Here is a 24,290-nt window from a genome sequence, read left to right as displayed (position 1 = left end):
AAGAGGGGGGAGGGGTATTTATTCTTCTGTAGTTAAAAATATAAATTATGGGAGCACCTGGGTGGGCTCAGTCCTTAAGCATCTGCCTTTGGCTCAGGTCATGATCCCAGGGTCCTGGAATTGAGCCCCACATTGGGCTCTCTGCTTCGCGGGAAGCCTGCTTCTCCCTCTCCCACTCCCCCTGCTTGTGTTCCCTCTCTTGCTATGTCTCTGTCAAATAAATACAATCTTTAAAAAATATATCTACATATAAATTAGGATGAACAAATTGTCCTAATTTAAAGGAAAAATACGAATAGCTATCCACTAAATTTTCCTTCACTTGCCACAGACTACATCAAATCATAACTGAAATGGAGCATCTTGTGTGGCTGAAATGTTCAATATATTTTGTTTCACGTAAGTTTCCTGGACCAAATGATAATTTGCTGCTTCAAATTTGATTTTCAATATAGTGTAGCATATACATTTTATCCCTTCTAAGAAAATGTTCTCCCCCAGTCATAAAGTTAGATCAAAGTTACATTATAATATTGAAAGTGAATTTACTGTACATTTACAAAAATCTTAAGTCTTACTTCCTTGAAAGTTCAGAAATAATGACTATTCTGGCTTCGCTCCAGTACAAACTTGTGAAGACAGATTCAAGGAATCTTCATAAACAGTGTTATGAATACATCATCAGGAAGAAATCATTTATAACCATCCCTTTTCACAAAAGCCTCAAGTTCTAAAATTATATATGCATTACGACCTCATTTTTCATTTGAAATACATACTTGCAAATGGGACTAATTATCTTCCCTTTAATATTCTTTTAGAACTTGACAAATTCGTTCCGACTTCTGAACTGGATCATGCCTGTAACTTCAGGTAACTCAATCTTCCCATCCCTCTTCTCCCTTTCCTTCTGAGATAGGAGGCAGCCATCCTTTGGAAAATTCAAGTGTCGGTGTTTGTTTAAATAAACGTTTAGTATAAGCAGTAGGCTTTTGATCATTCTCACCTTCCTTAAACTTATTCCCTTATGCTATCCTTAACTCATATCCCACTTAGCTAAGTGAATTGGGAAAATATCTCTAACCATGTTCGAGTTGTCCTTAAATGTTTTTACTTCTTTAGACCTCAAATTCCACAAACAAGCCACAGTTGGTTTTAGAACAATTCCTTATTTTCACTTAGGTTGTAGGAAATGCAAATGGGAGACAATACGCTGGAGCACAAATCTACAGATTAAATCAGGGACATAAATGCCGCAGACGTCAGTAGTTTATTGTTTGTTTAGTCCAAACACATTCAAAATGGAAACTCAAAGAATACTTTTCCACCTGAAACAATTAAACTAGATTCTACTAGCATATAATGCTTAACACATTACAGCAATAAAGATGGTAATCCATTGTCTTCTATACCTACTAAAGCCAAGATGGTAAAGCCAATTTGGTTGCGATAGTGTCATAAGGATAGAATATTACCATCAAAAAAAAAAAGAAAGAAAAAAAAATCAGCAAATAACAGTAATGGTCAATGAATTATTTTTACTCTGGTTCACTGAAAAGGGGACAAAATGTTAAAAGTCCACAGTACTGCAGGTGAACAATCACCATGTAAACTTCTCCATGTGATGTTTTAATGTTTTCTTCATGGTATGTAAAGACTGAAGCTGAATGGCTCTTTACTCAAATTTTCTACTACACTTAACATCTGTCATTACTTTTGGTGCCAGAATGCAGTTCTTATGGGTTGGCAGGGCAATATCCTAGATTGGAAACTATATATATATTTAAAATGGGAAGATAAGAAAAGAGTAGAGGAAAAATATGCTATAAAACAAAACACTGACAATAAACCACTTATTTAAAAGTAGTTTGAATAAAGGCTTCAAAACTCAAAAGTAATTTTCTGGTAAGAACTTCAAGTACTATACATCAGAAAGTGTAAAAGTGTTCAAAAACAGGAAAAAAATATTTAAGCCCCCCCCCAAATGGAAACTATGAGAAATCTGTGTCCCCAAAATATATGCAATAGTGCAAGACTTTTCCCCAAACATGGAAGACCTCATTCAAGGGGGAAAAAGGACAGATTTAATTTCACTTACATTGCCCAGTACATGAAAAACAAAATATGTGCATCATTTGCTAGTTTACTAAAATAGCAAACAGTTTCATAATTCAGATCCAGTTTGCTACTATGTCAAGTGCATTTTTTTGTTGTTGTTTTTTTTTTTACTAACAATGGAGAAGTCTTCCATGCTAACAAGCAGCTTTAAGTGGTCACACTTAATTTACCTCACTCCTAGCCTGAAACATCAGAAACTGTTATGTACCAAATGCTCCAAGCATAAAATTGGATATCCTTTGCCATACTTGCGGTTTACTGGAACTTGCTATAAAGACAGACAATAATCCAGCAGCTACAAACTTTGCTCACAGAATTGTTTAGAGATTTATGTAAAAATAAAAGATGTCGTCCCAGACTTAAATTCAGAGCCACTCGGGTGCTGACATCAGTTCAAGAATTGTGCAAAATGAATGACGGTTCCCTGCCCCCCCCAAATAGAAAATGCAAACACTTAGGAGCTGCTGTTCTTTTCTCCGAAAATTGCAGTATCCTCACTTCAGGTTTACTTGCCATTTATGGAATCTGACTGCTTTTAAAAGGTCATAAAAAATGTACATCAAGGTGATGACTTTTCCAAGCACCTCTCGAGTGATACGCTTCAACGTTCACATTCATGCTAAGAGAAAAGCCAACAAGAGACTTACTCAAATAACTGACTTCCTCCTTCCCTGTCCCTCCCAAACACACAAGACTCCCTCCCACAGAGAACACAAAGTTGTTAACTGAAGAACAAAGTAAACAATATGCTAGTCGATTTTACTGATTTTAAAGATACTGCAATTTTTACACACTTCAATGATTTTTCAACATTTTGCAGCTGTTTGGCTTTGCAGCACAGCAATTCATACACTATACTGTACAAAATTACCAGCAAGACTGGAATGATGTATTAATAGAAGGCACCATCATGCTTATTACATTACCAGAGAACGAAAATACAGTAAAGACAATTTTCACTGTACACAGCTGAAAGGAAGGAAAAAGGGAGGAGTGTGTTGAGCAGCCGGCCATCCCTGTACTGAAGAGGGGCAGGTAGAAAAATCTTAGATATGGAGCTACTAAATCTGGTCTAATACTCAAGACCATAGCATTTGAAGTTCTGATTTTTGTTATTTAGTTCATAACTAAATGATTCCCTTCTGGAATATACTTGTAGTCTTGTTAAGGTTTATGTGTACACACGCTGGTCACAGCAAGCAGAGAAAATGCCCTCATCATTTCACAAACTATTCTCTACTGGAAAAAAAGAAGAAAGATTTTTTCCCCCTGTTGCCTCCTGTTGCAGATGTCAATGTTAACGAGTTCAGAGTACCCATTAGTGCATTTTGATGAGTGCGTAACAAGTTTCTGTTGGGTTGTATTTTGGGGGGGAGCCAAGAAAAAAGGCAAGATTCTCCAATTGCACAAATTGCACTATTTGTGTTTCCAACATTAATAGGTAGAAACAGTAACACTTAAACAAAATGTGCAGCAGAGGATTTTTTTTTTGACTCAAAGGACCTGAATTCAGTTGGGCATGTCCTTTTAAGTTCATTTTGTTGTAGACAGTTTAAGATATGGTCATTTCTCAGTCCTTAATTCTCCAAGTCTAGATTTATAAATTAACAATGTGACTCCTGTTGTGAAATTGGGGAAATAATGTCCACCTCAATTTAACTGATAACCAAAAGATGCTTTTCACATCAAAGAAATGATCAAAAAGGCTGTGTCACATTCCAAAGCCAAAAAAGAAATTAACAAGAATGCAAACACGATGAATAATGTACCACTGCCAAGACTTTGCCAACAGTGGAGCTTCAGCGACGCTGTCCTGTGAAGCGGCCTTCCATTTGCCCGGTTCCTCTTCCAGAGCCAAGTTTCTGGGCCATGCCACCTCTCGGAGGAGGTCCTCTTCCGTCCCGGTCACGCATCATTCCGCCGCCCACTATGCCACGGGGACCCCCAGGACCTCGATCGTTGCGCCTAATATCCCTGCGGTCATCACCACCACCTCTGGTTTCTCGCTCTCTCGCAGCTCTCGTCTTTTTCTCTTCCACATTTAAACGTACTTCCCCTCGAAACATAATTGGCTTTAAAAGGAGAAAAAAGATTTACATGGTCAGGTTAGAGAGCAACGGTCACGTATTCCCTTAAGTAAGAAAATCCTGACAAAAAACTCCAGGAAATTTTTAATATGCAATCTATTCCAACCCTCTTCACCAGAGCATATAGTGCGATTTAAAACAGTCCACGCCTCAGGGTTCCTGGGTGGCTCAGTGAATTAAAGCCTCTGCCTTTGGCTCAGGTCATGATCTCAGGGTCCTGGGATCGAGTCCCGCGTCAGGCTCTCTGCTCAGTGGGGAGCCTGCTCCCCCCCCACCCCTCTGCCTGCCTCTCTGCCTACTTGTGATCGCTATCAAATAAGTAAGTAAATAAATAAAATAATCCACCCCTCAAATTGCACTATCATAAGTAATTGTGTGCTAAAAAAAAAAAAAGTAATAAACAGAAAATAATCCATACCTCAAGCTTTAAAACTACTAATAAATCTTTATTCTTTGCATAAATACCATTTGTAGTAAACTATCTTTAGCTTCACCATTAAGAAAAGTGCTTCTATGGCTTTAAAATACAACAAATGAGTATTACAAACAATAGGAATGATAAAGTCTTGAACTATGTACACCCTTTCAGTGACTTACTTTTGCAATTAAGATTCTCTGAACTGGTTCAGAGTCATCAAAAACCACAAAACCGAAGTTTGGAAGCTTTCCCCCAACACCCTTTGTATTGATGCGAAGTTCCACAACGTTTCCGAAACCTGTGGAAATAGGTATTATTACACCAACCGTTAAATATTTAAAAAGAATACTTTGTAGCTCTAATTGTTGAGGAAAAATAACCTTAATCTACTTGAAACATTTCAAAATAAAAGTTACAAGCTGCTTCATCCAGTGACAACCAAGGTACATTATTCACTCATAAGTCATTCACAGAAAGACTCCAACAACTAGCCCGGCCGCCTGTTTTGTTCCCCTTCTCAATTAGTCCTCTCAAAAGGAAAGTTAGCTGCATTTTACAAAAACACTGACATTTTCTATTTCTGACTTAAATTTGCCCAAAGAATCTCATCCCCAATTTTAAGTCTGCATCGGCTCTTCTAAGCTCTACAAGTAGGCTAGTCAACACTAGGTACAGTCCTGGGGAACATCCAATACAACCTTCTACTCCCTTTTGATCAACTAAAGTGATTGGTACCTGGGGACATACAGTTTAGAGAGAAAAACGTGCTTTTAAGTTCTATTTACGTTATAAAAAAAGCTCTATTCCCCCCTGCTTAATTTTCCAATAAACCAAAACAAACTACTCACTCATGAAGAACTCTTTCAGTTCATTTTCATCAATATCATGTGGCAAGTTACCAACAAAAAGTTGATGACTGTCTGGATAGCGGATTATTCTACGGTTGTCAGATTCATTCTGTTCAATATCTCCTCTGCCTGAGAAAAGGAATAGGACAGATATTAAAGTTTATAATGTCACATAGTAATAAAGCTCAAAGCAATGAATGTACAGTAGATACTCCTGTTTTAGTTTAATAAGATAGTGAGCTCCTTGAACAGAGGTGGAAGTGCCTATTATTAGTAGGTTAGTTAGAAAATAACATGACACTAAGTGTAAAGTGAGGGTATTGACTAGATCACGTAAGTACCTCTTCTAGATCTACTGGTCTGATTATACGAAAGTCCAACATTAGTACAAATGTTCCTCCTTAACCAAACTCTTGCCAGGAACCAAACAAATTTCAGATAGTGAGATGTATCTGTTCTAAATATTTGTTCAGTATTTTGAAGTTTGCAAATTAATTTTTGGTTGTATAAAGTTATAGCCAAATTGGTAAATTTAATAGTAATAATATCTCATTTAGATAGCCTATATACATATTAATGTGCTCAAATTTATATAGAAAATTTTATTTGATCCAATAACACAAAGAACACAGTGAGGCATATAAGAAAGGCATCACACAAGAAAAGTTTGTGTAATAACTAAATGGCATAAGAGAAGCTCATATTTTAAGGGTCTCACCTAAGACCATGAACTCAAGCAGTAGCAAAGCTAGGACAAACCCCAGTTCCCATAACTTCTGGTTTAGTCACACATCACTTTATCTTACTTTTGTGGGAAAAATTACATATGCTATTAATAGGTACTATCGCCCACCTCCTCCCAAAGGCAATCTAAACATACTTATAGAATTCAAATAGAGGTGCTACACATATTAGCTAACAATGGAAACAAGTCAAAAATCATGGCAACTTACTTAATACCTAAGACAATCAAAATAAGAAGAATCAGGGTGTGCTTACTGTTTATCTGTGAAGAGATAAGAGCGCTAAGTAAGAGAGCAGGTTATTGGCAGCTCGGTTTTGAATTCTTAAAACCAGTGACAATAACCAAATCAAATCTGTCTCAAAATTTTTACACCTTCAAAATACAGGTCTCCGTTGCATGTCAACTAATCCTCCCCTACAAGTCAGCTGTTCTGCCCCAGACTGTACTTCCGCAAGTTACTTAACCCTTTATGAAATTTTGTACTGAGAGGAACTGTATATAAACTGTGTATATAAAACACATTATTGCATTTTAAGCTCAGTCTTTTCCAGCTTTCCAAGTACTAAATGTGAAAGGCCTCAGAGGCAGTGGACTCACCTGGTCTCGGTCCTCTAGGAGGGAAACCAGGCCGTTCTCTAGGTCGTTGTTCACGCACACGAGGTGGCTGAGACTGAACTTCCGGTTTAGCTTCAACTCTTGGCTAAAATACAAGGGAAAAAACACATTATAAAGAAACTCATTCCATAGGAGACAAAACAACTAAAGCAACTACCAGCAAGTCACCAGCACACATAATGGTAACTTTAAGTTCAGAATATTTTTAACATGGTGTCCTATGTATATGAAGAATTAATTTTTATAAAGATATTCTGTACCAATCTAGGACTGTAGAGTAGGTCTGTTTTCCCATTCAAGGATATATAACCCAAAATAAGCTGCTTTTTACAACCACATTTTTCCAATTAATTTACATCCACATTGAGACAGCATTAAAGGTACTGCTACAAAAATCACAAAAATGCAAGATGAGCCACTCCATGTAAATGCATATGCAAAATAAACAGCCATCTTTATTTTACACAAAATTGTGACACATACTTTCTAATTATCTAGCTGCCCTTCAAATTTCAGTGCTTAGCCAGTAGCTTTAAACCCCCCCCATACATAAATCTTAAAACAATGGATAGTTCAAAATACACAATTTAGCTTACTCTGGCAACTAAAATAATCCTACTTTTAAGTTAAAATTAAACAAACAAGACAGACACATGTAAACACCTCTTGATCAGAATCAAGGAGTCCTTTAGCTTCCTACTACTGTTCTTCCTTCTGGGAAAGACAGGTCATTATTTAAGGACTGACCCCACCACTTTTCTTTTAATGAACTTTGGGCCAGGGGCAGGTAGGGAGTAATAGGACATCCTAAGATGACTTCCAAAAATTTCTGCTAACTGCTGAATTACACACATAAAATTAACTATTTTAAAACAAAATAACATCTGTATCTGCTATTACCTTGTCCCTAATACAGTGAGTGGCATTTTCAGTATTCCCATACTCTTCGGCCATCTACTGCCCAAATATTTATGGTCCAAGGAAGAGACAAAATACACCTTCAAAGAATGCTGAAAACACTCAGCAGGATATGAAGAAAATGTCCTCCTCAAAGTCAGAAAACTAATGGTTTCAGCCTTGTCTTTATGTCTGATCATCTCTGAGGACCTCAGTCCAGCCAGTGTCCCAAACTCTTTCATCATTTACCTAACTGGAATATCATAATTTACAAGGACAAATTTTGATATAAACAGTTACGTTTCTTTCAAAAATGACAATCTGCTGCAAAGGATTTCACCCACTGTAATCAAAAGGCATATTAATTCCGATCCTAGCAGTTTTTAACAGATGTCTCTTTCCAAGTTGTTTTTCCATGAAGATTTCCCATTTCCCTCAAGATCAACTTGCTTCCCATGTTCTAGAATTCTGCTAGTTAAAAAGAATTTTTTTAACTCTCTCCAGTTTTCTCAATTATTTATATGTATTTATTCCTCTAAGGACTGTACCTTATCTTAATTCATTTCTACAACACCCAAAAACCAAGCATAGTGATGTTACACATAAATGTTCAGTAACTCTTGGTTCATTTAAAATTAAGTTACATTTTTGTCTTGAAATTGTAGGAGAATGTTCTGTGCCTGACAGGGGATCCTATGTTAGAACCCTGAGACCACTGCTATCTGTATTTGGGTTTAACACTCTATGGTAATTTGAGCTGATATGTGATGCCTAAAAAAGGCAGTCATTTACAAATTTCACTAAGGGGGCCTAAAAGCACCAACTGACTTCAGTACAGAATTAAAGAATAGATGTACCCTAACAAAGTTTGATGAAGCTAGTATGTTTAGAAAATTAATACAAATAGCAAATGAACCTTTTAATCTAGAAACTGCACAAAAACCTTAGACTCACTCAATCCAAATGATATCAAAGAACTTAAGAGGTGTCCTCACTGACCTAAATTTTTTTCAAAACTGATTTACCAAAACAAAAATAACTGCAAGTAGCAAAATAGAAAAGTTCACTATCCTTTAAGGATTTAAAATTAAAAACAATTTCCAAAGCCTTTCAAGTAATTCATACAGGGATTTAGCAACCTGACTTTCAGAAGATATCTGATGATGCCAATGCAAAAGAAAAACCAAGACCAAAAATCTAACAATATTCCTTTCAATAACTGATTCATACATATTAACTAAGCCAGCTGGGTATTTATAGTTCTTCAGGCTCAATTTCATGATTAGAACGATTTACTCCAATAAGATAAAATAGATAACATACCACATACTACACTTTAGAGACTTAAAAATTAATTAATTCCATGCAACCAGAAAGTGTGCTCAGACGACAAATTCCACAAAAGAAGGTCAAACAGAATATGAAATAAAAATACAACCAAAGCAATGACAGAGGTAAAAACACAAGAAATTCTTCAACTGAACATAAGCTAGTTAGATACACTAGTCAATTTCCAGACAAAACCTTTTCACTAAGAAATTACCTTACCTACTTCTAAGTTAATTCCTACCAATAAATTAAAATTCTTTTATTAAACTGTGCTAAAGGTGTTAAGGAAATGGAAACTACACCAAAGTAATAAACAGAAGGGTTTATTAAATCAAACGGAAAAATCATGAATCCATTCTAAATACAGCCTAAAAAAGATCAGAAAAGTGTTTTGTTTTTTTTTTTAAAGTTTTATTTATGTAAGTGATTGCTACACCCACCAATGTGGGGCTAGAACTCACAACCCCAAGATTGAGTTGGATGCTCTACCAACTGAACCAGCCAGGCACCCCAGAAAGTTAAGGTTTATAAACTGTACCTGTTTAAAGGTCTTAATAAGGGTATGGGTCTCCTACAATTAAAAAAATAAATAACTTCAAAACTTAAAAAAAAAAAAAAATTCCCCTGGACAAAAGGACAGGATCTAATGTAATTGAGACAGGTCTTAAATATAGTACTCTTCTTCGATGTAAAAGGAGATACATTTCCCTCCAAAGGGCTAAAGAAACCTACAGGTTTGTGTGAGTCACAAAGGGACTCTGGTGTCAAAGTGCATGAACTCAAAGCCCAGCATACAGCTGTCTGACTTAGGGGGAGGCACTCTAGGCCTCAATTTACTCATCTGTGAAACAGCAATAGTAACAATAACCACCCTCAGAGGCGGACTGAGGATTAGCTGAGAATGAACATAAAGTACTTTGTACAACGCCTGGCATATACTAAAGGCAGAATAAGCATTAGCTATTTTAACTTTTAACTAGTGGTAGTTTAAAATAAATGCAGCCAACGCTCAGAAGATGAAGCAACAATGCAAAGGATTCCAAATGCAAACCTGACAAGAAATCAAGCAATTCAAAAGAAAATTCCGAAGTCACTCTCAGGTCTTCAGAAGGGTTGTGCTTGACAAATTAATTTCCTTCACTAAGACAGAATTCAGGTTTGTGATCTGACAGTACACAACACTTCCTGAATGTTAAAAACAGGTATCCTGAGCCCATGTATCAGCTATTATGGAGCTGACTATGTGCACCAACATCATAAGGACTGTCTAATGATTACTACGTTTTTTGAAACCTCAAAGTTTTACTCTTTAGAGCATGTAAGAGGCATATACAAATAACTGTAAATGCATGAACCATTTTAAATGTAAATTTTCTAGTGGAATAAAGTATGACTCAAAATGTTGAAAAAAGAACTGAATACCTTTAAACTGTACTATAAATTTAATTATAATTTAGTTAATTCTAAACTATACCTAATAAACACACCAGGTAGCCAGTGTCTTATTTTCAATGTTTCTGAAAGCTCTGAAATGGGTTAAGATGACAAACAGATGGAAAGCAGAATACTGGAATGATCCGTTAAGTGAACACTACAGTCATAAGTTGGTACAGGCTTCAATTAAACAGTGAACCACTTACAGACTGAGAGCTTAGGTGGCGTATTTTTTAAAGTTTTCTATTTTTTTTTTTTTAAAAACAGTGATTTTTATTATGCCATACTACTTTGTGCCTTCCTTAAAATATTTTTGCTAAATAAATTTTAAACTTTAAAAGGAACATTTTTTTGTTATTTTAAGAAGCCTTTTAAATGACTCACTTCATCTGTTTATCAATCAAACCAAGTTAATGTGTATTTCACACCCAAGCCCCAAATACCACCTATGCAGATTATGATAGAGATTTGGCATTTAAAGTGGGTGCATTGACATTTAATACAATTTTTTTTTAATATTCTATCCATAATTTCTGATTGACTCATTTAAAGAAGTATAAAAAAGATAAGCAATTGGCAATGTAACAAGGATACAATCCATGTGTTCACAGATCGGTTACCTGTGAGACTGGTGCTTTAACATGGGGTGGAATTCCAGAGGAAGAAACAGTACCACTAGGAGGCAGGTTTTTACTGGTCACTGAAGCCCAGGAGAAAGCCTGCAGGAAATGCAACAAACCTAGACTACTAATCATGGAAAACCACCAACATTCCTATAGGGAAACTTCCAAATATATATTTTCTTTTCATTTCTAAACTATTGTTCTATATTGGAGGACTCCTCAAGAGAAAGGCACACACACACATGCCAGTCTATGTGCCAGCTTTCAAAATCTCATTATGCAAGATTATTCGTTTTGTCTGACTGCTAAATAAATCCACAAGCAAGTTCCTATTTGCTCTAAGGAGATGAGCAATGGAAAACAAAACCACTAACTACACATGCTAGAAAAATAAGAACCTAATAGAACCAGTTTCTTTCCCCTTTGGGGGGGAAGATAAGGTGTGTGATGGTGTTGAGGGGAAGGACAGGAAAGAAGAGAGTACTCACTGGAAACTTTAACAGACATTCACAAATTGAACAAGGAATCTCCTCTCACTACCCATATATACTTTAACTTTCTACTTTACGGAAAGATAAAAGATGTTTTAGGTACGCTTAAATGATACACTATGGGTGTCACTTTTCTTTCCAAGGTAGTTTAATTGGTGTAGTAAGGAAATTGCTCCCATTTTAACCAGAAATAATGGTATCTCTTCTTTTCATAGGCCAACTTGTTTAAGTTGGGAGATTTCATGACTCCAGTTGCATCTGTGCCCAGAGGACTTATACAGAATGGAAGAGCAACTCTCAGCTTTATACATGGACTCAAATAATTTCATGTGAGAGATTAAACACTGTGGACAGACAAGGATTAACCCTAAGTTTCACTCTTAGGGGTATTTGGCGGGGAGGCAGGGGCTCATAAATACAAAGAAATTTCCTCAGGATTACAAAACCCCACAGCTTTCATGTACATAAACAAGCATAGTTTACTATATTCAGTGATTTAACATAATGGAACAAAGGTCATGCTTCATCAATGGCACCAAGTGTGAAAGTATGCTGCTACAGGCCTAAAGAGCTCCTCTGATCTAACCTTTGGCGGTTCCTGTGGCAGAGAAACAGGTTCGGCGGGAGGAGGAGAAGCCGACTTCTCCTCCAACTCTTCCAAGTTCTTCTCCTCCACTTGTGGCTTTCGTTCTTCAGTCTTTGTTTCAGATTCTGGCTCCGGTTCGGGTTCATGAGAGGATTCTTCCAAAGGCTCCTCTATGCCATTACTACAACAAGACATTTTGTTCATTTTTTAGTATGACTGAAATGATCAGTTCTAAATAAAATAGAGCATTTCTCTAATGGGCATAACTCGTAATAAGCGGATTCGAAGCCAAAGTCCAATAAGAACTAGAAGGTGGAAGGGAGTAATAGTCATAAGCAGCATCTCTTTAACCCCAACATTTTTAAGTGGAATTACTAAGTTACTGAAAATGTTCATCTCAATACTAACTATAAATAAACCCCATATTTATAAAAATAAAATGCTCTCTGTGTTGTCTCAACTATTCTGCATTATCAGTAAGTAAACAGTGTTTTGGGCAAAACCATGTTCAATTTTTTATGTAAATAAAACAACTCTTTCCAAATTTCTTACACACACGCGCATGCGCACACACACACGGGACTCAAATACTGGCCTGCCAGGTAACTTTATCAAAAACTGACTTCTAAGAGTAATCCTAGGAACCAAAACCACCTAGCAACTACATTACAGTTCAGACCAAATCTGGCCTAGCAAACTCTGTTCTTACGCCACAGGGTGAGCTTCATAGTAACCACTATCAGCGTTTTCTTGCACAGGTTCTGGAGATGGTTGCCTTTCTTCTTGTTCCTCTTCTACCTCATCTTCTGATTCTGACAATACAGAACACACATTTCTTTTTTAAGAGACTCAACAATGTCATATGCATGTTTTTCATGTCTAAGGAAGTGATGATAGTTTTAAAAATTGACCTTGTTCTTACTAAGCATTCCCTGTTCTCTTAAGTGAAACACGAGCAAAATGAAGTTTGGTATTTACTGTCATTTATTTCTTTAAGATTTTATTTATTTGTCAGAGAGCGCGAGAAAGTGAGCACAAGCAGCAGGTGGCAGGTAGAGGCAGGCTCCCCACTTAGCTACAACCTCAATGTGGGACTCGATCCCAGGACCCCAGTATCAGGACCTGAGCCAAAGGCAGGCACGTAACTGACTGACTCACCCAGGGATCCTTTTATTTACTTTTTAAAGTAGGCTCTAAGCCCAGTGTGGAGCCCATTGCAGGGCTCAAACTCATGACCCTGCAGAACAAGACCTAAGTCAAGCTCAGGAGTCAGGCACTTAACTAAGCCACGCAGGTGCCCTTATTTTAAAAAATGATCTATTAGTAAGAAACGGAAAGTATAGGAAATAAAATGGTATTAAGCCGTAACTCAGTTTCCTATGTCACATCTATTCAATAGTATGATAATGAAAACAAATATAAATTAAAGATCAATAATTATGATAAACAAAAAATTCACAGCCAATGAAGATATATTAAATAGAAAAGAACAAGCTTTGAACTAGCATAATTCCATTTTTATAAAAATAAGTACTGCTAAGGGTGGGATCCAACCAAACTTATAACATAACTCTTGGTTATATACAGGATGAGACTGAATTTTGTTTTACTTTCTACGTCTGATTTTTATAGAATGTCATACAATGAGCATGTATTTCTTTTTAACAAAAGGAAAAAAGAGGGTTTAACTCTGTTATAACAGAGGCAAATTTAAGTTTCCTATTTTTCATGTCCTTAAAGAGTCTGATAGAAGCCGTCAATCTTAACCTCACCTTCATCAAGCTCTGGTTCAGAATCACCAAATACTTCATCTTCATAACGAAACATATCATTGTGAACATAAAACTTATTTGGAACAGATCCCTACAGGAACACAAAATCCAAATATTCCATTAAACACTCAAAAAGAACAAATTACATGGCATATGCAATATCTATTTTAACACTATAGAAATAATATGTAGACTCAGGAAAATCTTCTAAAACTAAACATGCTATATTAAAGTAGTATAGAAGAGCATTCAAATATTGGAACTCAAGAGATACGTGCTCAACAGAAGAGAACCAAAACTAATTAACACATGAAACTTCGCCATTTGAACATGTAACTTACCAAATAAAATATTTTTATATTAATTCTATAATCTTAGTAAATCTATTGATACATTTCTATCAGTAGACTTACTTTTAAATAGGCAAGGTGAAAAAAATAAAAAAGACAGGCAAAGGGTGTACACACACAAAGCTCAAATTACTGGGGACTCCTGGAACCACACAAGTTTGAACTGCCCAAGTCCGCGGACGTGAGTTTTTTCGATATAGTACTATAAATGTATTTTCTCTTACTAATACCATTTTCCTTTCTCTAACTTACTTTATTGTAAGAATACAGAATTACAGAATACATATAAGGTACAAAATACGTGTTAATGGTAAATATAGCGTCAGTATGGCTTCTGGTCAACATGAGGCTATTAGTAAAGTTTTTGAAAAGTCAGAAGCTGTATGTGGATTTTCAGTGGCAAGGGAGGTGGGTGCTCCAAATCCCTGTGTTGCTCAAGGGTCAAATGTTTATCAACGGGTTCAATGCCAACTTCTCAAGTTTAGCTACATGCATATCTAAACCTGTACAAGCAAGTAAGAACAATCAAATAAAATCATACAAATGAAAATGAAGGAAAACTTACTTCAGGAGCCAGAACAAAGGTCTGCATAAACTTCCTCTCCGGCTGTCCGCTATTCGATAGCAAACCCATGACCTGGACCACCACTCCATCACTCAAGGTTGCGTGAGCATCCACGTGACGAATTTTAGTATGACATTCACTGAAGTTCAGAGATAATACTTTGTGGTGTATATCCTGTAACAGAAGGAAGGAAGGAGGGAAACAAACTGCTGTGACACTTCATTATTTAATACTATCTGAGCTTCAACGATCTCCTCACAACTCTAGAATATTAACTACATCATCTCTCGATCTCATTTGAATCCTTCCCCCACCAGGACATGCATTACTGCCAGGTCGAAGTTCCTAAACCACCATTTTCAACATGTCACAGCTCAATACAAGAGCTCACTATCTCATATGGCTATCGCATATTAAGCAACAATACAGGCTTTATATAGCTCTCTCTCACTATTCTGTATTAAGCTTTTTAGGTTTGTTTTTTTTTTTTTTAAAGATTTATTTATTTATTTATTTGACAGAGAGACAGCAGGAGAAAACAGGCAGGGGGAGTGGCAAAAGGAGAGGGAGAAGCAGGCCCCGGCTAAATAGTGAGCCCGATGTGGGGCTCCATCTCAGGACACCAGGCTCAGGACCGGAGTCGAAGGCAGCCACCTAACTGACAGCCACCCAGGCACTCCTGTATTACGTTTTTAATCATTCATACAAACTGTGTTGACTACTCCCTGGCCTCACAGCTGATTTTACTTTACTGGGTTTGCTGTACCATTTCTTCTACTTTTAATTTCCTTTTGTACGGTAAGGCCAAATTCTGTAATTCAGCATCTAGCTAAAGTCCCATATCCTCTATATAATGTCATAAAGCACATATACTTCTGTACACTCCTAGAACATAAGGCTTAGCCCGTATCTGTATAAACCTATTGTTCTCAACCGTTTTATGAATAAAATACATCAAGGATAGATAATTTCCTATCTTCTCCTTGGTATCCAACCCAATGTAACACCTTGTTTCAAACAAAATAGGTATTTATAAGAACTGAAAGCTCATTTAACAACTATTGTAACAGAACTTCTAGTTACAAGTGCTAAGTACATTCGGGAAGAAATCCATTGGCACAAAAAGACTGTTTTCAACTATCTTAACACAAGAAAAAAGGGAAAAAACTTAAAATGTATATGAAATTGGTACTTACATTTTGGCCATAAACAGCCTCCTGGGGCTTTCCACTAGCATCTACTCCACCATGAACATAGGAAGAATTCCTGCCATAAAACCTATAAAGCCAATGAGAATTCATTAACATTCAATTGTCAAAAGAGGCCTCCGAGGCAGCAGAGTTCTGGTATAAAACTGACATAGTTTCTAGGTCTGGCTTTGTCATTCAGTAGTGCTATAATCCTGATAAAGTTACTTATAGTCGTTAAGCAGCTTCCTTGGTTATCAAACGCAAAATAGTAACTACTCCATAGGGTTGTTGTAAGGATTAAATAAGCAACGACAGAATTCTGGCCTGGCACACTGGAAATACATTCAATCACTTGCAATTCTCATCTAATTCCTATTATATCTATTTTTGAGGTGGAAGAATGAGATATTCAAAATACATTCTAAATACTGGTGCTGTAGTAATTGACCCAGTTTTTCCCTTTAGATAAAAAACTCAAGTTATCTAGATTTGTTTTGGAATCAGCTGCTGTTTAACATTCTATTCAAAGTTCCAAATGATCACTAATTCCAAAATCTTAGATTAAAACAGTTTAGTAAGATTTATAATAAGTGAAATAATTCAGAGACTAAATAAGAAAATCTACATTATTTCAGTTTCTGATATTTCATTAATATTTTATACTGCTCTTAAGTATAGGATAAATTGGTATTTCTCTGCATTACCTAAAGCAATTAGAATTAATATATTTCTAAATTAACGTTATCAAACATGCAAAATTAAATTTTTCATAAAGAGAACTCAGCTCCTAATGTTACTGAAACACGTATATAAGACTTCCTCTATGCCAAGCAATGCTCTCAGTGCATTACATACTATTTATTTACCCCTCCCCTAACAACCTCACGAAATAAGCATTATTATGTAAATGAGAAAACTGAAGTTCAGAAAAAATTAAATTAACTCTCCTAAGGACACACAGTAATCCAATGGGGTTGCTAAGACCGACCCCGGACAGTCTAGCTCCACAGTTCACATTTTTAACTACTACCTGTAATTTTAAGTTTACACTATTTTCTTGCATGTACCACTGGCAAACCTGTGAACTTCTACCATTTTTTTGGGAGGACAACTTGACTGTTAAGTGTAGGAAAAGCCTTAGAGATAATTATACCTTTGATTTAACAATTCTACTTCTAGGACCTTAAGAAAATAACTAGAAAGGTGCAAAAAGATGCACAAATAAGGATACTGATCACAGTTTGTTAACAGGTGAGAAATTACTGATTTTCATTTATAAGTAAACTGGTTACACAAGCCAAGTTTAAAACCAGTTTATGGGTTTGTTTGTTTTTTTAGATGATTGTGGAGACCCTTACTATCACTACAAAAAAAAAAAAAAAAAAAAAGCTAATACCTACATTATATAAAGACTAAATTTCAGACAAGGAAAAGCCTTATTAATTCCATTCTCCCATCTCCACCCAAAAACTCCTTTACATACACTGCCTATAAGAACATCTTTTATTTCTATAATTAGAAAAATGCACAGGTATTCACTTTTGGATTTTTTTTTTTTTGAGGAGGGGTATTTGTTACAGAAAAATGTCATGAAATAATACAAGACATACTGCAAAATCTCACTTTAGAATGCCCAGCGCACTCATAAAAGAGGACCCAGCTAAAAGAACATAAATAAGTCTTTTTAACAGCTTTTTCCATATGAAGTGGCAATGATTTATGCCTTAGCTTACATGGTGGTGTGTTCTACAAATACTTGTAAAAACTAATCCTTATAAAAGTCTCACTTATCTTTCCCCTGCAAAAATTCACCAGAAGAACAAAACCTGTAAATGCTACTCACAATATAAATCAATTTCATTTCAACTTCTGGAAAAAGTAAGCTTACAGATGTCCAACTCCTCCCAAAATAGTAAACAAGGCTAGTACTGCTGTTTCACCAAAGAAAACTATTTTGAAGATCAATCAGAAGAAATTTCCACAAGTATAACCACTTATATGGTTCATTTTCTAACACTGCCAAAGGGAACTTAAAAAAAAAAAGTTCACTAATGACTATGATTTCAAATTGCAGATTAGAACCCATTAGCCTATGGTCAGGCCGAAGGTTTATTTAAATGAAATACAAAATACTGAAGGATATAATTGTATACATGTGTGTACATAGATATGCATATGTTATATAATGGGATAAAACGTGAAGCATTTTTTCACCATGGATTTCATTTTTTGCGTGGAGCTCCAAACAGGGCTTGAACTCAAAACCCTGAGATCAAGGCCTGAGCTGAGATCAAGAACTGGACACTTAACTGACTGAGCTACCCAGGAACCGCTGTGATCTCATTTTTTTAAAAGCTTGGAAAAATGTTTTTAGCCGTTAGATAAAATATTGGTTATGGTTTGCAAAGAAACAATCAGAACATGAAACAAGAAAGACAAAAATACTATGTAGTCCTATTCAAGAAAACAAAACTAAATAAAAATACTAAATAATCCATTTAAAATTTACCTGTGTAAATATTCTGGAGCTTTATTCAGCAAAGTATAATATTGCCTCACAAACTCCCGCCCTACAAGCAGCGGACTGGGCTTCTCCATAACCATTTCTTTGCTGCACAATGTCAAATGCTAAGGGAGCAAACACAAGAACGATAACTATTAAAAAGTCATCTTTGTAAATTTCCAGGAAGTAAGTTTTCTTAGCCATACAAAAGGGAATAAAGAAAAGTAGTGTATTTATTGAAAAACAATTTACAACAACAAAATAAATTCCCAACAACTACTGGTAACTTCCAACATCTGAAGTTCCTCTTTGTCTCTATTCCTCAATGCCTTCCCTCCTCCCAATCTCCACACAGTTTTTTTTCTTATTCCCAAGAAAGTCCCCTGCCTCACAGTATGAACACCATAACCAAGTCTTTTCCAGTCACAGTACCTCTCTCCTCTAGGGTCTATAATCTATGTCCCTGGATTCCAATGGTTTATTTTGGAAAACTAGGCAGAAGGCACACGTCAGGACCTGGAGATTAGACTTACTATGAGAAAGTACCAACTTACATCTTCTCTGTATTCACTCTCCTTTAGAATTATTTCACTGTTCACTGCTTCAAAATGATAATAATAACCATTAAAAATCAGCAATAACCTGAGTACTCAGAATTTTTTTTTTTAAACACATTTGGTGTATGTCCAGTATTTCTTTCCATTAACTAAGTAAAAAGCATCAATACATTGCCAGGTGCTCTTTAATAAAGGGGACAGCCTGGGGAATAAGATTAAGACTTCAGATCTCAAGAAGTTTATAATCTGGTGGAATTTAAGAAACAAAACAAACAAGCAAAAGGAGGGGGGAAAAAAAAAAGAGACAAATCAAGAAACAGAGCCTTAACACCAGAGAACAAACTGATGGTTACCAGAGGGGAGGCGGGCGCGGAGGGGGGGGGGGGGACACACACGGTGAACGACACAAAGTGAAGTATGGAAGTGCTGAATCCATATGCTGTACACCTGAAACTGTTAACTGTATGTTACCTGGAATTACAATAAAACTGAAAAGTTTATAATCTGTCATGGATTGGAAACAAGCTCATAGGAAACAGAATGGGTTAGGTGCTATGGTAAAGTACTGCGCAAATCTCAAAGGTAAGATCAAGAAAAACGATGAGTCAAGGCAGGGGGAAGGAGGGTCTACACTGACAGGGAGGGGGCTTAAAAATAAGAAAAACAAATACAAGATATAAATAGAAACACACAATCATTTAAAGTAAGTGACTTACACATGGTTATAGCCCCCCCCGAACAGTTAAAATTACAAAATTAGGAACTGGAAAAGGGGGGAAAAAAGAGAAGTCAAATATTACTTGTTTAAATATATATATTTATAATCAAATATCCTTTCCTATTACACTTAAAAGTACTGGGGAAAAAAAAAAAACCTTCAGTATCTGTGTGTATTTACTGGGCAAACCGGGATACAGTTTAAACTCCTGCTTAACAAATCACAATGTAGGTTTGTTTGGTTTTTTTTTTTGTAAGAGAGGTAGGGGGAGAGGGGAGGGGTGGGGAGAGAGAGAGAGAGAGAGAGAGAATCCTCAACAGGCTCCACAATCAGCACAAAAGACCCAGGATTCAATCGCAACCCTGAGATCATGACTTGGGCCAAAACCGAGAGTACCACTTAACTGACTGAGTCACTCAGGTGCCCCTAGGCTTCCTTTATTTATTTATTTTTTTAAAGGATTTTATTTATTTGACACAGAGACACACAGCGGGAGAGCGATGTGGGACCCTGGGATCACAACCTGACAGCTGAGCCACCCAGGAGCCCTACCCTAGGTTTCCTTTAAACAAAAAAATTTATAGCCAAAGGGAACCTGCCATAATCATTACAACTGTGATAGTGTTTTTAAATAAAAATAGGAGGGCGACCTGGGTGGCTCAGCGGACTTCAGCTCAGGTTTCCATCTCAGAGTCCTGAGTTAGTGGGGAGGGGCGCTCCACACTCAGTGAAGAGTCTGCCTGCCCCTCTCCTTCTGCCCCCACCCCGGCTCTTGCGTGTTCTCTCTCTCTCATAAATAAATAAAGTGTGTATAAATAAACCATGGCAGAGCCCACAGGCAATATTGTAGCTCTACAGAATCTGAACAATTCCCAATTCAACTTTCACATAATGCTCTATTAGGTTTTCTCTCCTTTTAAAAACAGTCTTGAAACAATATACAAAACCCACAAATCTGTTAAAATTTTTATGCCTCACTTGCTTTCAAAAATAGTTAATTTACTGCTTTCAGTGGCAGCGTCCAGGGATGAGGCAGTGGCAAGAAGCCTTTGAAGCAGTTCAAGGAGATGGACCAGGAAGAGATCGCTTTCCAACAGAAACAAAGAAGCTGGAGAAGCTCAAGTGAAGGCTATGTGGAAGGGCCCCAGGCCACAGGGGAAGCGGAGAAATCTGGCAAAAAGCAAGCAGCTACTTGTGTCTCCATCAGATGGTGACCCTCTACTTCCATTGCTGTTTAAAAACATCTGGATTCTCTGCCATTTACATCTGTTGCCACCTAGAGCCAGAATAAAGTGTTGTATTGGAGCTGTTATACATTCAAGAATAAACTTCGGAAAAGAAAAAAAGGAATAAAAACCCATACAGTGGGACTCCTCATCTTGTCTTTACTTCCTCTTATTCAGCCACTGCTACCTTAGCTGTTAAGGTAAGAGTAAACCCAGCCGAGAATTCTGCCAGTCTGCTTTGCAGTCTTTGTTCGACCTTGAATTCTGTACCACCTACAATTAAACTCTTTTTTTAAAAAAAGAAAAGAAAAATTTAATTCACAAAGTAGAATCAGATAGTGTCATTTCAGGGGCCATTAGTTCCCCAGGAAACCTAAAAACTTACAATAAAGACTAACAAATCCTAATGCATAAATGAATTCTCATTTGCTATATTTAAAGTAACAAAGCTAAACAACATAGTATTTTTATTTTGAATGATGGTGAAGTGTGAAGAACAGTAGACTTATCTATTAAAATTTTTTAAAATAAAAAAATCTGAAAATGAATACATGCTTTAATACTGTAACTGATGCGAAAATAACACTAAGACGTGGGACAATACTAACTTATCCTCTAAATAAAATATAAAATAGCTACATACAAAACAGTTTTGTTCAAATGGTTAATAATAGATATGCTACTAGGGACTGGCTATGGATTTGGAGATTCCCATGTTTTTCTTCCTTCTCTTCCTTATTTCCAGATTTTTTACAATGACACTTTGTCATTTATCCCAAATCCTCCATCACATTTATAAAGGATAAATTTACTTACCATTTTTGTCACATACATATAACCAAAGTAAAGAACAAAACAAAACAAAACGCAGTGAATACATGTATCAGTATCAAAGAAAGGTCAAAATACACTAAAGACTTATTGTGAAAACATCTGAGAGGCTTTCAAATGCCCACCACATACACACACACACACGCGTATATATACACATGTTGTATGTATGTTGTATATATACAATCACTAAAGTGTGGTGGTCACATCATCAATACATATCAGAGAGACAGGAAAGGTAGACACACGGTGAAGGCAACTTTTACAAGATTATTATTCAATAAATTATTCAAAGGAGGTAACTTGAAAAGTGAACCTCAGGGGTGCATGGGTGGCTCAGTAGGTTTAAGTGTCTGTGGCTCAGGGCTCAGGTCCTGATCGGGATCTAGCAAGGCAGCAGGCTCCCTGCTCAGGGGGAAACCTACTTCTCCCTCTCCCACTTCCCCTGCTTGTGTGTGTTCTCGCTCTCTCTCTCTCTCTCTGCCAAATAAATAAATAAATAAACTTTTTTTTTTTTTTTAAAGGGGGGGTAGAAAAAATAAAAGTGAACCTCAAATGGTGGATGAGGTAAGGCAATACTTATCTGGTAAAAGGCTAAACAAAAAGCTATACAGAGTCTAGGCAGAGTCCATTTTTAGGCATAGGGAGACTTCCACGGGGAATGACAAAACGAAAAGAAGTTATTAATGGATGGTGCTACAATTTATACTTAAATATAACTACTCACAAAGCAGTTACTTCTTCACTACTGATTTAACGTGAGTCAGTATTTAGTGGGCTAAAGTATAAGTGGTGGAAATTAATCACATCAACCAGAAAATAAAGAAATTAGAGGCAAAAGGGGAAAATGTAATACCTGACTTATCTATTTTTTAATGACACACTGATTTATTCATTCTACACAACATCTGCATCTTGCCCATCTTCTCATTTTCTCCCTTTGAGTAGGAAAATTAACAGTGCAATACATAAGGCATCAAAGAAGCATTAGGATGAAATTATAAATGAACCGGGGGTGGGGGGACCTGGGTGGCTCAGTGGATTAAGCCTCTGCCTTCAGCTCAGGTCATGATCCCAGGGTCCTAGGATCAAGCCCCACATAAGGGCTCTCTGCTCAGCAGGGAGCCTGCTTCCCCCTCTCTCTGCTTGCCTCTGCCTACCTGTGATCTCTCTGTGCCAAATAAATAAAAATAAAATCTTTTTAAAAAATTATAAATGAACCACCAATAGGTAGTTTGGGTAGCTACAGGAAGTTAAGATTGGAAAATTGAGTACTATAAAGTGTTGATTTATAATTCACACACAGCCATGTATACAAGAATCTGGTTAGGAGGAAAAACAAAAGATCCAAATTACACATTCAGAATAAATATGATTACAGGAACAACTGTGCTGTTTTTATTATTCACAGCAAATTACCCAACTCTTAGGTAAGCAAATTCTGGGATGTGGGTCCTTCCACTTCCTTTTTTTAAAAATAATTTCCACTCTGTTGTGGTTTTTTTTTTTTGGTTTTTTTTTTTTTTTAGATTTTATTTGAGAGAGGCCATTAGGAGAGGGAGAGGCAGAGGGAAAAGCAGGCTCCATGCTCAGCAGGGAACTGGATGTGGGCGCTATCCCAGGACTCTGGGATCATGGAATGGAAGGCAGACACCTAACTGACTGAGCCACCCAGGCGCCCCTAAAAATGGTTTTAATTTTTCAAAATTAAAAAATTTTAAAATAAAATAATTTTATTTTATTTATTTAAAATGATTTTAAATAAAAATAATTTAAAAATTAATTCTTAAAAATTAAAACCATTTTAGGGGCACCTGGGTGGCTCAGAGGGTTAAGCCTCTGCCTTCGGCTCAGGTCATGGTCTCAGGGTCCTGGGATCCAGCCCCGCATCAGGCTCTCTGCTCAGCAGGGAGCCTGCTTCCCTTCCTCTCTCTCTGCCTACTTGTGATCTCCGTCAAATAAATAAATAATCTTGAAAAAAATTAAAACCATTTTTAAAAAGATCTATATTTCTTTGAAAGAGCACAAGGGGGTGGGGAGAGGCGGAGAGAGAGGGAGAAGCAGGCTCAGGGAGCCCAACACCAGATGCTGGGCTCAATCCCAGGATCCTAGGATCATGACTGAGCTGCAGGCAGACGCTTAACCAACTGAGCCACCCAGGTGCCCCCCACACTACACTGAGCATGGGACAGAAAAAGATTTTAGCTGTTTAAGGCCATGAAAAAGTTATGGCCTATCTGGATCTTAATTTTCTAATTTACAAATTGAGATATGATCTCTGGTCAAATCTACAAGACTATACAATACAACAAAGACAGCCAAGATTAAAAGATACTTATGTGCAAAAAGAATCTTCTTCATTTGGTTGTTAGCTCTAGCACCTTCAA

General features: G+C 36.7%; 1 protein-coding gene across 4 annotated transcripts in view; it reads right to left on the bottom strand.

Annotated features, from left to right (window-relative positions):
* Positions 1 to 1,251: 1,251 nt before the first annotated feature.
* Positions 1,252 to 24,290, bottom strand: part of G3BP2 (G3BP stress granule assembly factor 2) — an 87,797-nt gene continuing 64,758 nt past the window's right edge. For 3 of the 4 annotated variants that reach the window (XM_044226180.1, XM_044226178.1, XM_044226179.1), the window contains exons 2-12: positions 18,578 to 18,696; positions 16,075 to 16,156; positions 14,879 to 15,052; positions 13,964 to 14,054; positions 12,901 to 13,003; positions 12,192 to 12,372; positions 11,112 to 11,210; positions 6,814 to 6,916; positions 5,472 to 5,600; positions 4,803 to 4,921; positions 1,252 to 4,190 (exon numbers count right to left, since the gene is read on the bottom strand). In XM_044226180.1, the coding sequence (XP_044082115.1) occupies positions 3,918 to 4,190; positions 4,803 to 4,921; positions 5,472 to 5,600; positions 6,814 to 6,916; positions 11,112 to 11,210; positions 12,192 to 12,372; positions 12,901 to 13,003; positions 13,964 to 14,054; positions 14,879 to 15,052; positions 16,075 to 16,156; positions 18,578 to 18,672 (1,449 nt within the window). In that variant the 5' untranslated portion in view covers positions 18,673 to 18,696 and the 3' untranslated portion in view covers positions 1,252 to 3,917. The remainder of the gene's footprint in view (positions 4,191 to 4,802; positions 4,922 to 5,471; positions 5,601 to 6,813; positions 6,917 to 11,111; positions 11,211 to 12,191; positions 12,373 to 12,900; positions 13,004 to 13,963; positions 14,055 to 14,878; positions 15,053 to 16,074; positions 16,157 to 18,577; positions 18,697 to 24,290) is intronic. The other variant, XM_044226181.1, reaches the window with a different exon arrangement.

The sequence above is a fragment of the Neovison vison genome, chromosome 11, assembly GCF_020171115.1.
Source record: "Neovison vison isolate M4711 chromosome 11, ASM_NN_V1, whole genome shotgun sequence".
Lineage (NCBI taxonomy): Eukaryota > Metazoa > Chordata > Mammalia > Carnivora > Mustelidae > Neogale > Neogale vison.
Note: the sequence above shows the minus strand (reverse complement) of the source record. Positions and strands in the feature narration are given on the sequence as shown.